This window comes from Anser brachyrhynchus, assembly GCF_964034855.1.
Source record: "Anser brachyrhynchus genome assembly, chromosome: 1".
Lineage (NCBI taxonomy): Eukaryota > Metazoa > Chordata > Aves > Anseriformes > Anatidae > Anser > Anser brachyrhynchus.
The window spans coordinates 104,477,593-104,492,938 of record NC_137694.1 but is presented as its reverse complement, the minus strand read 5'-3'; the positions used below and the strand labels follow the sequence as shown (position 1 = coordinate 104,492,938).

The 15,346-nt window shown below is 38.9% G+C and overlaps 1 protein-coding gene across 3 annotated transcripts in view; it reads left to right on the top strand.

The window, feature by feature from the left end:
* The window catches only part of TSPAN9 (tetraspanin 9), a 186,329-nt gene that overhangs the window by 68,202 nt on the left and 102,781 nt on the right, over window positions 1-15,346 (top strand). For 2 of the 3 annotated variants that reach the window (XM_080577500.1, XM_080577499.1), the window contains one exon: window positions 15,266-15,345. In XM_080577500.1, coding sequence (XP_080433626.1) covers window positions 15,283-15,345 — 63 coding nt within the window. In that variant the 5' untranslated portion in view covers window positions 15,266-15,282. Of the gene's footprint in view, window positions 1-13,819; window position 15,346 lie in introns of those variants that run through there. The other variant, XM_080577498.1, reaches the window with a different exon arrangement.

The following is a 15,346-nucleotide window of genomic DNA, read 5'->3' as shown; positions in this document are numbered from 1 at the left end:
AGAAGTATACTGTGAGAAACAGTATCGAAAGTTTTGCTGTAATCCAACAAGATTACATCAATTGACTTCCCTTGGTCAACTACCTGGGTGACCTTGTCATAAAAGGAAATTAAGTGTGTTAAACAGGACCTTCCCCTCGTGGACCCTTTTTGGCTGTGACCAATGACTGCATTGTCTTTCAGATGTTTTTCGGTAACTCCTAGAATAATCTTCTCCATAATTTTACCAGGCACTGAAGTGAGACTGACAGGCCTATAATTACCACAGTCTTCATTCTTGCCCTGCTTGAAAACTGGAAAGAAGTTTTCCAGCTTCCGGTCGAATGGGACCTCCCAAGCTTCCCAAGACCATTGAATAATAGTTGAGAGAGGTCTTGTGATGACATCAGCCACCTCTCTGAGTCCCCTGGGATGAATCCCACAAGGCCCCCATAGGCTTGTAGGCATCCAGCTGGGGTAGGAAATCCCACACAAGTTACAGGTTGGCTGGAATTTTATTGTTACCACAGTCACAGTCCTCCAGCTCAGGGCTCTGACAGTCCCAGGGCCCATCATCAGTGTTGAAGACAGAGACGAAGAAGGCATTAAGCATCTCTGCTTTGTCTGCGTCCCTGTTTGTGAGGTGACCATCCTCAGCAAGTAACAGACCAATGTTTTCTCTGAGCTTCCTTTTGTTGTTAACATATTTTGAAAAGCCCTTTTTATTGTCCCCCGCAGTGCTGAGCAGATTCAACTCTAATTGAATTTTGGCCACACAATTTTTCTCTCTACAATGGCAAACAGCATCTTTATAGTCGTCCCACGTTGCCTGACCTTGCTTCTGGTGGCCGTACACTCTTCTTTTTCTGATTAAGCTCTAGAAGAAGATCCCTGGTCAGACAAGCTGGTCTTCTTCCTCTCCTGCTTGTCTTCCAACATTTTGGAATTGCCTGTTCCTGTGCTCTTAAGAGGTGGTACTTAAAAAGTGACTAGCACTGAAGGACCCCAATGCCTTCCAAGGCAGAAAGAAAGAAAAGAAAGAATTTTTCCAAGAAAGAAAAATGCTTGCAAGAAGAGAACAGTATGATAGGAAAGCTACAGCTACAGGGGGATTTGGAATAGAAGGCATATCTGAAGAAACTTTCAAGGCTGTTTGCAAAAACTGGCATTTGTTTATGTTGGTAATACCCATTTAAGGCGTTGGGTGAACCTAAAACTGTATCGGCTTCTCAAATCAAAGTGTTTAAATAGCTTTCCACTGTCATGACGTAGTGGTAACACTGAAAAAAATTCCAGCATCTCTGTGCTCAAATATCAAGGTTTCTTCTCCCATAAAAATAACTTCTGTTTGGAGTCTTTCAGAAAATTATAATTGAGGACAATAAAACAGCACTTCATCTGTGCAGCTGGTACATCTCTAAGGGCAGTTATATTTCCTTGACTGAAGCTTTTAAATAATTACTTATCTCTGTTTTTGCAGATGTTACATTACTTTCTTTGGGGAAGTTTCTGGATTCTATCAAATAAACTCTTGTATGGGCTTCACACTCTAGTGGGGTGGAAAAGATGCAGAATGTGGTGATGGGAAGGACTGGGATTTGTTGTGTCATATCTACTGTTAAATGTAGATTTCAACAACATGATAGTTACCAGATTAGAAAGGATAATTACTAAATTAATTCACACAAATCAGAGAGGAATTATGCTCTGCAAATACCTAGTTGATAGGATAAGGATGTTACTAATTTGTCAAATCTAGATACTTATGTTTCTCCTCATCAGAATGATAGTAATTTCAGTTTGCCAGTTTTTCAGTGCCTCCGATTTTACTTACACTGTAAGTAAGTGAATACTACTCTGTCCTTAGAGAGCTCTGAACCATGGAATTCAGTCTCAGTCTTTTACATCCTGGGGAGATTAGCTGTGGTAGGGAATCACACAGAGACTAACTCAAGTTTTTAATATTAGGGCAAAATGTTAAAATCATAGAAAATTTGGGTTGAAAGGACAAACTGGAGACTGTGTAGTCCAACCTTCTGTTGAAAGCAGAACCTTAGTTTAGGTTATCCAAGGGCCCTGACAAGCAGTCTTGAAATTCATTTCCAGTAAGGGAGATTCCACCATCTCTCCACACAATCTGTTACAATGGTTAATTGTTCTAACATTGAAGATTATTTTTTCCTTATATCCAGAACAAATTCTCCCCTGAAGCAACTTGTTTCTCTTGCTTGTCTTGTCACCTTGCATCCTTGTGAACAAAGTAGTGTCATTTTCTGTAACTGCCTATTGGAAGACACTGATTATCCTTCCGGAAAGTGAGAATATTTTAGGTATTATGCAGAACATCTGATCATGACCTTAGTGCCTACCTAAAGCCCTAATATTAATGTTCTGTGATCTGAAAGTTTTATTTCAAAATAGTGTATATCACCTCTTGAGGGCATCTTCATTTGGCATTCTCCCCTAAGCATGCATCTGTCCTCTTCTAGAATAGAGGTCAAGAGTTTAACATTTCTCTGTATTGAGATGTGTGTGTCAATAATGTATATCTGGCTTTTCTTTTTGAATGGTCCTTGGTTACTTACAAAATGTGGTTTACAGAATGTGTGTACTGTCCGCCAGTGACTAGTTTGTGAGAGATTGTCTTGTTGACAGAACATTGCAGTAATAGTGTAGTAGTGTACCATGCCCCGTTTTTTTCTTCTTTTTGTTGTTGTTGTTGTTTTCTTTTTGTTTTTGTTTGTTTGTTTGTTTTCCACTGCTTGAGAATGCAGGACACTATGTAGCAATCTGTTTTGGATTCTTTGAATTTTAAGTATTTATTCTTTATATTAAAAGAAAAAATAACTGAATGTTAAATATGGAGATAGTTGAAAATGTATGAAGATAGTTCTGTGATAGACATTTAGAAGGCTTTGGTGCCTATGAACAATTAATTAAGGAGCAATTCATAGTGAAGAATTCATTAAACCCTTCCTCCTACACACCCATCCACCTACAGCTTTGACATAATCTTCCAGACTCAGAGATCACTGATATCTGAGAGAGCCATATAGGCTCTCTATGTAGAGAAGTATTACATCTGTACTGTACAGCAGATGTATTAGGTAGGGACAAAACTGAGAAATCAGTATAAATGAAGCTAAAAGCTCTGTTGCAAAATTGCGATAGATGCTCTTTGGGAGGCACTGAACTGGAATAAATATATATATATTTTGAAATGATCAAGATACTTTCTTAGTCTTTTTTACAGCATAATACAAAAAACTGGCATCGAATTATACGACAGGTGCAAGGCATCATTCTATTTGGAAAAGTATTCTGTATAGAAAAAGAAATTACACTTTCCAATGCATCATTTTTGTTCTCTTTGTATGTCCATAGATCCATAGATCCCAATCTATTGATTAAACTTATACTGTTTTTTATTTTCTTTTAACCTTCAGAGCTTCAGTGGTACATCAGTCAGGGAGTGAGAAGATTTTTATTTTCGTTTTAGGCCAGATTACTTAATATAGTTACAATTTCTGAATCTTTCTATTCTGTGTACAGGGTAGAAAGTATTCAAGTTGATTTAAAAGAAAAAATATTTGTATATAGGGAACTGATCTGACTTGATTTAGCTGTCCTTGGAATACAAGACACATGTGTTTTCAGAGTGCAATTTATACAATCAGTTTTTGGTTAGAATCATGTTTAAAGCTATGTATTTGAGTATAATATTTCTTCAAAAGAAGAGATAGATATACAGAATCTTTTCCTAATTGTATCTGCCAAATTATCTTGCTGAGATTTCAGTAGGAGGGAGTAGACTCCTTACTGATAAATATCTAATATGATAGTTTCCATGCTGTTGGAATAGAAATATTAAGTACTATAAAAGTGTCCTATAATAAACCAACGGTACAGAAGGAGGTGGGGGAGGAGAAGATCAAGATACGGGCAATTTAGAACAGTTGGATTTCAGAAATGAGATAGAATGATGAGTTCTTAAAACTCTTACGAAAAATGTCTGGGTGGTCAAAAATAATTTTATGTTTCTTCTGGCCAGATGCTTGGCAGGAAAAGGACCTGAAAATATGAGAAAAATAACACAGAAGGATCCCATAGTCTGGATGAAATTCAGGGAGCAAAGCATCTCTTATGTTAGCGTTCATGTCCAAACCTACATAGATCTGTTTTATAGACATTGAGATTAGAGGGTTGAAACAACAAAAGCAAGCATAACATTATCATGTGGATTACATCATTGCAGATTTACTATTACAGATTACTATTAACTTGTTCCTCTAAAGGGAAGAGGTCTGGAAATTTTTCAGTAAATCAGGTTAGGCTTGAAACTGGGCTAGACTTGGACACTGAGGAGAGAAGAGAGAAAGGTTATATACATATTGACATTATGAGCATGAAATTTGGGTCCTGAAAGGCATACTTGTATCAAACTTAGCACTGTCTACCCTTATCTGATATTGCAGTTTGGAAGCTTTTAGTTTAATTCATGTTCTTTAAAGATCTGTTGTGATACACACCAGTTACACACATAAGCATTTACAGCCATTTATTTGATAGATTCCTGTGAACCAATGTGCAGAGCATATGCAGAGGGACCTGGACAGGTTGGATCGATGGGCAGAGGCCAGTGGGATGAGGTTCAACGTGGCTACAGGCCGGGTCCTGCACTTTGGTCACAACAACCCCATGCAATGCTACAGGCTTGGGGCAGAGTGGCTGGAAAGCTGTGCAAAGGATAAGGATCTGGGGGTGCTGGTTGATGCTCACCTGAACATAACCCAGCAGTGTGCCCAGGAGGCCAAGAAGGCCAAGAGCATCCTGGCTTGTATCAGGAACAGTGTAGCCAGCAGGACCAGGGAGGTGATCGTTCCCCTGTCCTCAGCTCTGGTGAGGCCACACCTCAAGTACTGTCTTCAGTTTTGGCCCCCTCACTACAAGAAAGACATCGAGGCCCTGGAGCATGTCCAGAGAAGGGCTACTAAGCTGGTGAAAGGCCTAGATCACAAGTCCTGTGAGGAGCGGCTGAGGGAACTGGGGTTGATGAATCTGAAGAAGAGGAGACTCAGGGAAGACCTTATTGCTCTCTACAACTACCTGAAAGGAAGGTGTGGGGAGCTGGGGGTCGGCCTCTTCTCAGAGATAACTAGTGATAGGACAAGAGGGAATGGCCTCAAGTTGCACCAGGGGAGGTTTAGATTGGAAATTAGGTGACATTTTTTCTCAGAAAGAGCAGTCAGGCATTGGAACGGGTTGCCCAGGGAGGTGGTGGAGTCACCGTCCCTGGGGGTGTTCAAGGAAAGGTTGGAGGTGGTGCTTAGGGACATGGTTTAGTGGGTGACATTGGTGAAAGGGGGATGGTTGGACCAGATGATCTTGGAGGGCTTTTCCAACCTTAGTGATTCTATGATTCTATTAAGTGTCATGCCTGTATCCGAATTTATTTGTAAATAAAAAAAAAAATCTGCCTGTGATGAATTAACATAGTATTTGCTTTTAAAGGCCAATTAATATTTCATACCATAACTGTTACATACTTGTTGCTCACTTAGGTAGATCAGAGCAGGTTGAATTGCACAAGTAGTTTTCCCCTCCACAGTATACTTTTTTTTTTGTCTTTCCGATGTCACTGTGAGGAACTTTTGCAATGTTGATAGTTGCTGGATGCTGATAAGGGGTGTTTTGGTTTTCTCATCTTTGGTAGACTCTGATGGTATAAATAAACTTCTCAAAACTCAAGGGAATGTGGGCTTGGCTTCTGGGAAGGAGTCAAACATCCTTGCATCCATTCTTTACACCTCATATTAGGCTTTGCATGCCTGGTATTGTAGCTAGCACAAGGCATTTTCACCAACTGTAAATAAAACTATAGATCATATTCAGCAGTAATAGTTCTGCCTTTAAAATGGATCATTAATGTGCTGTAAGAAGTTAAATAACTCATACTGTAAATCAGGTAATTGAACTGCTGCATGATTGTGTCTTGACAGATAGGGTCATGTCAAATTGTACCCTGTTATTTCCACTTTTTCCTCTCCCCTTTTCCCCCTTTTTTTCCATTCCCCTTTCCTTTCTCTCCTTTCCCCTTTCCTAAAACCCTCACATCCTTGTAATAAGAGCTGACATTGATCATAAAGCTCATGAACAGCTGTACCTAAACCTGCTGGATTACAGCAAGAGATTTACCTTGGTTTCATTTTTACATCCTTTCTTGTATCTCATGCAGAATAGATGAGAACCATGTAGCCTCATTTTTGTGACATGAGTAAAGAGGATAAAGTATCTCTCTCCTCTTGGCATTTAAATCTGACTTTATTGTTGTTGGCAAAGCAAAAACATTAATTGTATGACTGTTACATTACAGGCGCATCCTATTTTTTTGTCAAAGTTGACAATATCCCATAGTGTTACCACAAAATATGCAAGAAGCTTTGTTGTGAGGGTAGATGCAGTTTCTCAAATAAGATGACTTCTATAAATCTAAAGGGCTTCGAGTAAGGGAGGAGTCTGTGGACTTTGCTCTGGCTATATTTTTGCATAAGCTTTCTGGAAGCCACAGGAGAGTCCAACCCAAACTTGCAGGATGAAATAAAACCGTTATCCAGTAGTTTGACCATAACTCAGAAGGTGCTGAGTGCCACTTCAGATATTTGCAAGTTATACTGAATTATTCAAAAAAAAAAAAAAAAACATTTCACATGATTTCAATAATGTTTCTCTTGAATGACAAAAGGAGGTGTGTGAGAGGAATTGTTAGGCAATGTAGCTTGTTACTGCAGTTGGTAAACCTCAGGGAGGGCAGGGAGCAGGCTAAGGATTTAATGTCTGTAGAGGCTAGATTGCACTCTTGTTTCCAGACATTTCTGCTCTGGGTCACATTGAGGGCCCAGCAGAGGGGAACTTTGTACTGTGGCTTGAACTCAGCCTATTCTGCTGACAACTTTTAGCTCTGAGGTTACTGGCTCTGGGCCCTTAGCAGATAGATAATTCATCTGGCATTTTGACTCCCTTATGAAAGCTGTAGACCTGTGCCTCTTTGACCTGAACACTGAACCTGGGATCAGGTTTTGCTTGGAAATGCTGCTGGTAAACAGTCTTTTGATGACTCACGCATCTCTGAGGTGACTGCTGTCCAGTTAGGCAATCGGTCAGTCACTTTCAGGGATGTCTTAAAGTGGAGGCTGGGGCTGCTGATGAGTTAATGGGAGAAGGAGCCTAAAATAATGATGTAAGTTTTTGACAATTGTAGACATCTGGGGCTCTGCCAGCCCTGATGCAGTGGTTTTAAATATCCTCATTCATGGAATCACAAGTGTGATGCAGATGGATATTAGGAAAAGGTTCTTCACTGAGAGGGGCACTGGAACTGGTTCCCCAGGGAAATAGTCACAGCACTAAGCCTGCCAGAGTTCAAGAAGTGTTGGGACAATACTCTCAGACATAGGGTCTGATTTTTGGGTGGTCCTGTGTAGTGCCAAGAGTTGGACTTAAGGATCCTTGTGGGTCCCTTCCAACTCAGGATAGTCTATGATTCTATGAAATGCCAAAATATGAATATTTTAGCAATGACGGAATTCACTTAATTATGAAAGGAACATGGCTAAAAAAGTTCTTTCATGGCATTGTTGAGCAGGGTTGGGAAATGTGTGTTGCCTTTTAAAAGTGAATGATGTCATTTTCATTTCTTTATGTGGAGCCATTTGTGTGAGTTTTTCTTTTTTTTTTATGTTTTTTGTTCATTTTTAAGTTTAGTAGTTACGTTGATACATAGATGCCGGCTGTCCACCAATTCAGAACAGCAGGCTGCTGGTGAAAGACAGTCTCTTTAGAATAGAGGATAAAGAATAACAATCTGATTTTGTTCAAGGGATATCTACACATTGGACAGGGTTAGAAAAGTTCCTGTATTAACAAAGTGCTCCTGCACTGACCAAGGGTAAGAAGAGATATCACCTCTCATGATAGAAGAAAGTCTTCTGCTGTTTGATAGCTTTCTTTAATCTGTAGTGCAATTGGGATCATGAAAAATCTAAACTGTCATTGAAATTGGAAGTGGAAGAGAAGTGCTTGGATTTTGTGCCTTCTACAAAAAATAGATAATAAATAAGAAGAACCCTTCCCCTTTCCCTTCCCTTTCCTTTCCTTTCCTTGGAGATGGTGATGGGGCATATTTTTTAAAGCATGATTTTGGAGATCTGATTTCTGGTGTTTCATACCATGGGGATATCAGGGAAATAATATTGCTGCTTTCTGGCATGTGGCTGACAGTTTTCTACTACCTTGATCTTTGTTTTCCGTGTGTGCATGGTAAAAAACACTTATCTCCATAAGCTTTTTGGTGTTCTGGGAGGAGGCATCAGTTGATGTCACACATTTATTTTCATCATTGCTGGCCAAGGCTTGGTTCAGTTTATGCTAGATTCTTTGCAAGGAGTCCCTGACTTGCAGATGGACATTCTGATGATTTTATAAGTATCAGGTATTAAACTATTGCTGTTATAGTGAGAACTTCCTTTCTTCCTACAGGTAAAATACAGAATTTAAATTATAAGGGTTTTCGTGTTTGTCTCTGAGGTGTTGGACTTTTCAGAGACCAAATTTATAATCTGAAATAGAAAAGCAGAATAGGAGTGATGAATAAAAGTGTTTTGAATCTAAACGACTTCAACTTTCATGAGGGTAAATTGTTGGTAGAGACAGAATTGATCAATTAAACTTTGCATTTAAATGTCAACTTTTGTCCTTTAAAAATAAAACGATCTTGTCATCAACAGATCTGAAAAGATTATGGTATAAACACAACTCAAATAGAAAGAAAGCATAAGATGGCTGACTGAAGTTATTAGGGAGTCAGAGAGCTTTCAATAACAGGAGGCACTGAAAAGATTATACGTGCTTTGATTAATGTAGGACAAATGACATGGGATGTAATAGGGGATTACAAAATAATGAATTGTGTGATAAGGGCAAATGCCAGAATGGGACAAATAATTAAACTGGAAGGCTGACAGCAAATGAGAGGAAGATGTTTTTTTAACATAATGCCTACCTATGGAACTTGATGCTGGAAGATATTGAGGCTAAAATCGCAGCAGAATTCAAGAAGGATTAACTGTTAATGGAGATGGAACAATGTATTTGCCCCAGTAGAAGATTAGTTAAAACCCCCATAATTAGAAGGGATACAGATTCTTATGTTGAAGGGTTAAAGGGCATAATCAAAATGTTTCAAAGATCTGGTACTCTCTGGTGCGTGGCAGAATAGGCTCGTCTGCTTGGGCATGTGCTATTTTTTTTGCCTCGCATATTTTCTGTGTTCTCCCACCTGCTAGTGGAAGTATTGGTAAGGTAGTTTTGAGACTCTTTCTTAAAATGTCCAATATAGTTGCTATATTCAGAGTCAGCTATTAATGTCTTGCTTTCTGTCTGGATGGTAGGTTCTATGTTGTATGGGTTGACTTGATCTTGGTACATACACTGCAAAGCCCCAGAAAGTTCAAACTACTAGGGCTTCTCAGAAACAAGCAGTAAATAGACTTTCCAGGTTTCAGTTCTTAAAGGTGAAAATAGCAATGGTGAATTGCATACTAACAACCTTTAGAAGACTAAATCTTTAGTTTAGCAGAGTTCATGATGTTGTTTATAAAGTGAAGACAAAACTCTAGAAGACCCTTGTGCTAGTACACGTTTCGATTTAGAAGCTTAAATGTAGGTAGCTGTATTTCTACTTTTAATAAAGTTATGTTTTTTCTGTAACTTTGGAAACTCAGGCATTCTTTCTGCTCAGTCTGAGGGACAGCTGGTAGAAAGGTGTGACATAATCACAATTTCTTAGCTTTGGGACCCCACATTGCACTTTGACCCTCATCTCCCATGTCTCCTCTGCATCAGCATGTCATGTTATCATCTGCAGCTGATCACGGTGGGTTAAGGTCCCTGACACGGTCTACAACTAATTCCTTTGTACAATTTTGAGACAGAATGTCATGCTGTCACGGTTTTTAATGGATATCTCACGGATTGTGCCACAGAATATTTGATGCAGTGGGAAGTCTTATAACAAGGTCTTATTTTCTTGATTGTCCATCCAGTGGGGACACCATGTTAGAAGGATAAACTGTTCTTTTAGGTATATAAACAAGATAAGTGTTAGTTTAGACAACTCAAAGAGAGTTTACCTCTTTGCCTTGGGTAGGCAAGGAGAGTTACTGTGTTGCTGATAAGGCGGGTATTTTGACTTGCTGGAGTTTATAAGCTCTTTGTTGCGAAGACAGGGGCATGGGAGTCCAGAGAACTCCATGTTTTTGTCTTTCAGATGATATTTATTTCAGCTCTGATTATTTGAACATTCTTTTCGCTTTAAGATTATTCCAAAATTAATTGTATATTTTTTTTAAGCCGAGCTTTCATCTCTATATGACTTTTTATGCCAGAGTCATAAGCTACTCTTTCTAAATCTTGTTACATGTCTCCCTCTCATGGTCTTCTAGGATTCGGAGCAGTGACTTGAACTGCTGACTGGGAAGATATAGTTATTCAGTTTATGCTCAGCTATCTAGCTCTTTTGTCTACCTAGTGTAATCTAGGTAGTGGTACCTAATCTTCCTGCCTGAGGAAGGAGTGTGTAACTGAGGCTTTGGTCAATAACATTCAAAAGAAAAGTGTGAATTTAAGAACTGTGTTCCTGAAACATTTGATAGCATATACATTAGTGCATCTCTCTACAAGGTTCCATATTGTTCTGAAGTCATGCAACAGGATTACTGAAGCTCATGATTTCTAAAATAATGGTAATGGTGCAATGGTTAGTGTACTAGCCTGGGACCATGTAAGGCCTAGATTCAGTATGATCCTTTGCCAGTGATTTCCTATTCATCCTCAGCAAACTACTTGATCCTCAAGTTCCCCATGTTTAAAATGGCAACAGTACCTCTAGCGTACATGACAGATTGCATATCATGGTGACTGGAGTTTTTATTTCCCCTTTTCAAAAACTCCTGGTGTTTTATATTTTCAAGTCTGGATTCATGGGAGATCATAAGAGAAGCTTAAGAAATTTTTGCTCAGCCTTTGACATTTATTCCTGTTCTCACCTATTGTAGTCCCTGTCCCCTTCACTGCATCAACAAGGTGGGCTGTTTTGTAAAATAAATTGGGATTTTTTACAAGGGAAAAGGTAAGATTTATTTTCATATGTTGCTTAAATACACTTGTATCTGTATTATGTCTTTATAAATACATGGTTATAAATATGTGTCTAAACTTGGTCAGCTTTTGTTCTGTTTTGCATCATGGTTCCACAAGGCGGTTGTGTTAAAACAGCTGAAGAGGGCAGAAACAAACAGAAGTGTTCAGGAGCACTGTAGCTGTGTGTAATTGGCACTGAAGTTCTGGTGAGATAAAACTAAAGGCTTAGGAAAAGTACAAATAAAAAATGAAGTTGTTGGGATCTTTGTTTTGAGGACAATGGTGTGCTGTTCCCAGAAGGGACCTAGGCAAATTGGTATCAATAGGAGACCCAGCCTATGTTGTTAGGGCGTTGTTACTAATAACCTCCCTTTCCATTCTTTCTGCTACACCGGTTGTGACATTCGCTTTTGTACATTATTTCTGAAAGTGGCCTAAATTCTTACCATTGATACTGGACCGAGCTATTCAGATGTCAGAGGCTGATATTTGTTCTTTGTCCCAGGCATTTGTGTGGGGGACTGAGATTATATTTTTGATGTGGAGGCTTTTTTTGGCATCAAAATTCTCTGATTCAGTAATTGAAGAATAATGAAGTGCAGAGCGAGCTTTTGAATGTTCTTCATGCCCTAATTACTCATCAGAGATGAGAGCTGCAGTGAAGCCAAATGTGCTCTTTCCTGTGCTGAGGTCCCAGTGTCAAGTGGGACAACTGTAGTGTTGAATGGCCGTGCAGCAACACCTGCCAACAAAGTCTCGATCAGAGAAAGTTATGTGTAATGGCTAATCAAAACACAGTTGGAGGAACTGAGTACAGATTTTTCATTAGTTATTTTTTCAGCAAATAAGTAGTTCTGGGTGATTTATTAACTGAGCTACATAAGCACTGAGTTAGTGTTTCTAGCAGGAGGAAGTGGCATCTAATCTGTAAAGCTGCTCTAGGACCTTAGATTCAAGTGTCAGAAGGTTACTGAAGCTTGTAGAGTCTCCCTAGCAGCATAACCATAGGAGAATCATATGTTTTCTTTGTACAGCACTGGAGGGGAAGCTACTCTGGTTCATTTTGCCCTAGTTCTAGTTACTCAAAATTGGATTTCGAAAGTGGGTATTGGCTACACTCCTTTGTTTGGTTGTGCATTCTAAGGTATAAATGGTGATATAGACCGGTCATGGATAGCTCTGAATGAAAGGTGCTTTACAAGTAATTTTAGAAAAAGCAAATCTTTTGTAGTATTTGAAGGCAAAAATAGAAAACTGGAAAACTTAAAGATTGTCTACTAATAAAAGCTTGAAAAAAGCATGTGTTACTTTTTTTTAAGCATTAGTTTTCACAAATGCACAATCTTTTTTTCTGACGATCTAATTCCTTTCTTTCTATTTTATGTAAGTGTAAAATTTATAACAAACCAATGAGTAAACAGAAAAAAATGTTATAGACTACTTGTGCGTTCTCATATTCTTTTTGTCTGAGAGCTCAGTTTTGTAAATTCTGAAAGTACCTAGCTGCAGTACAGGATTGAAATGGCACAACTTCACAACCAGTAAACAAATTTTCAAACTGAAGAGCCTTTTGAGACTTCTAAAACCATACTCGGGCATTTGCCTTGTGCTTTGACTGCTACTTATGCTGCAAGTTCCAGTGTCTCAGGCAGAGATACCTGGTCATGGCCTGCAAGTTTCTCCCATGTATTTTTCTGAGACTGCTGGTCCTTACAAACTTCAAAGTGAGCAGTTGTTATGCACATCATAGACATGTACAGAAATGCTCCACTTTGGTCACTGTAATTTATATATTTTTTTTTTGCTTGGGTGTTTTGTGTGTAACCTTTTCTGCTGCACTGTGTGATGTGGACTACTTAGTCATTATCTTGTAGTCACATTTATGATGGAGAAGTTTTATGCAGGTAGTTCTGAAATTGCTTTTAAAAATCAAAGTGAATAAATATGCTTGACACAGGCTTGGGCCTGCCTGTCAAAATCTTGTTCTAACAAGAAGCAGAAGAGGAGAGAGAAGGTTATTACATTTACAAATACTATGTATTTCATGGCATGAAGTACTTCATGGTAGAAAGATCTCTTCACAGAAAAGGCTTATCAAGAAAGGTGCTGCATTGTTTTAGAATGTTGATTCTAATGTTGCAATATAAAAATAATAGAATTTTAAGGTGCTGTTGGGCATAAAAGACTGAAGAAATGTGAGAGGGTCAGTTAAAATTGGGAATAACTTTTGTTTTTACTGGTAGCTGTATTTCTTTTGTAGTGGCCTCCTGACATGGTTTCTTTCTTTAAAAAAAAAAAAAAAAAAAAGGATAACCAGCAATTTAAATGTTTTCCCGCTTTGCACCATCAATGTGCTGTTTTTATGGTTGTGACAAAATGACAAATTTGGAAGCACCAGGTGTGACCTGAAGTTTTTCTCTCCCTCCACACCAAGCACTCACGCACATAGGCACCAACACATCTGCACACTCCTGCCCACTTTGTTTCAGCATTCTGCCAGACATATTGTATTACTATCCAGAAAAGTAATGTGGCATTTGGGTCAGAGTTTCTAGTTCACAGTCTATGTGCAATGTAGGATGATTTATTAGCATACACAAGAATAATCTCTGACTTACTAGTTAAACAGACTGTAAATAGCTGCAGGTTCAGATATCCTTGCATTTCAAGTCTTAAGAATTGATTGATCATCCTGTAAGAGACAGCAGCTCTGCTTTTCTTATTATGGTTAATTATATCATAGGTGATGGCGTTGTGCTATGTGCATGTATAGATATGTGCCTATTCAGTTTATGTCAGCTGCTAGTCTGTACCAGTTCCTTGTCCCATGACATTTAAGCCAGAAAAAAAATGTAACTACGTGCAGTCACTGTTAATTTTGTGAGCAGGGAGAGGCTAGCTCTCGTCTATCTAATCCATACTTTTAGCAGAATTTTATTGCATAAAAGGAGTATCATTACCTCACAGTTCAAGCTCATAAACAGCTAAACAGTACTTGACATTTAAAGAGATTTTCTGTTGTGCACTTGTATAGTCAAGAGTAATTCTAATCCTATTAAAGATACTATGTCATGGAGGTGTGCCCTAGGGGAGAAGGCTTCTTCTAACTGGTCAGATGGGAAGCAGAGAGGAGGGGCAAGCAAGAGGGTGGATTTATTACTTGATAGTTAGGTCAGGGATTTCTGTGGGAAATGCCCAGTGGTTGCAGCTGCTGATGATTTCACATCAACAGCAGTGAAACACAGAGCGTGCTGTTACAGCTGGTTACTGAATGAGATACTGCAAACGGGTGGCAAAAAAAAAAAAAAAAAAAAAAGACAGCGTGTGTGAAACGGTCACAGAGACACAGAGAAGGAAGCTGAGAGCAAGAAAAGTGATCAGGCTACAGGAAAGTCGCCCAGGTGTACTGCAGAAGCTTTTTGGAAATGGATGCAAGGACCATCTGCTGCCTATAGATTAGAGGGCTGTAGACTAAGGGCAGAGAGAAGGAGCTTATGGCTTTTCTGAATAAAAATTGAAGTTCTGCATAACTGATTCATCAAGATAAATCATGAGTATGCTCCTGAATGGGATGTTAATATATAAATCTATGGTACAGATAGAGTACAGTCTGCATTGCTATAAAAAATAGATAAAAGCAACAACAATGCAGTGAATAAATTCTGCAGTGATTATCTGATTTACGTATGAAGAAAAAAAGAAGCAAAATACAGACAGCCCTTATTGTACTGTGCGTTTGCAAGGCACTGCGTTTAATGGTGAGAGATGCTATACATTAAATCTGACAACTGTGGAAAGAGAGATCATGGAGAAGTCAAGTAGCGAGGATTCTTCAATTCACCGGAGTCCATCTTTGGATAGCAAAGACTCAGATTTTGCTAAACCTTCCGCCTCAGGGAGGCAATTTGGTCGAGGTTTTACTGCTGGAGCTTTCTATGGTACAGCTGGATCACGCACACAGAACCACACCGGGGTTGGAACCGGGACCGGTGTTGGAACTGGGACTGGCATAAAAAGTGACAAATACAGTGCACCCAAAGGCAGCAAATATGTGGTCTTTTATCTGGATCTGTCCTTTGTTTTCCTTTTAGAATTTAAGAAGTGCAACATGGCAAGAGGCTGCCTGTGTTGTTTGAAATATATGATGTTCCTTTTCAATTTGATATTTTGGG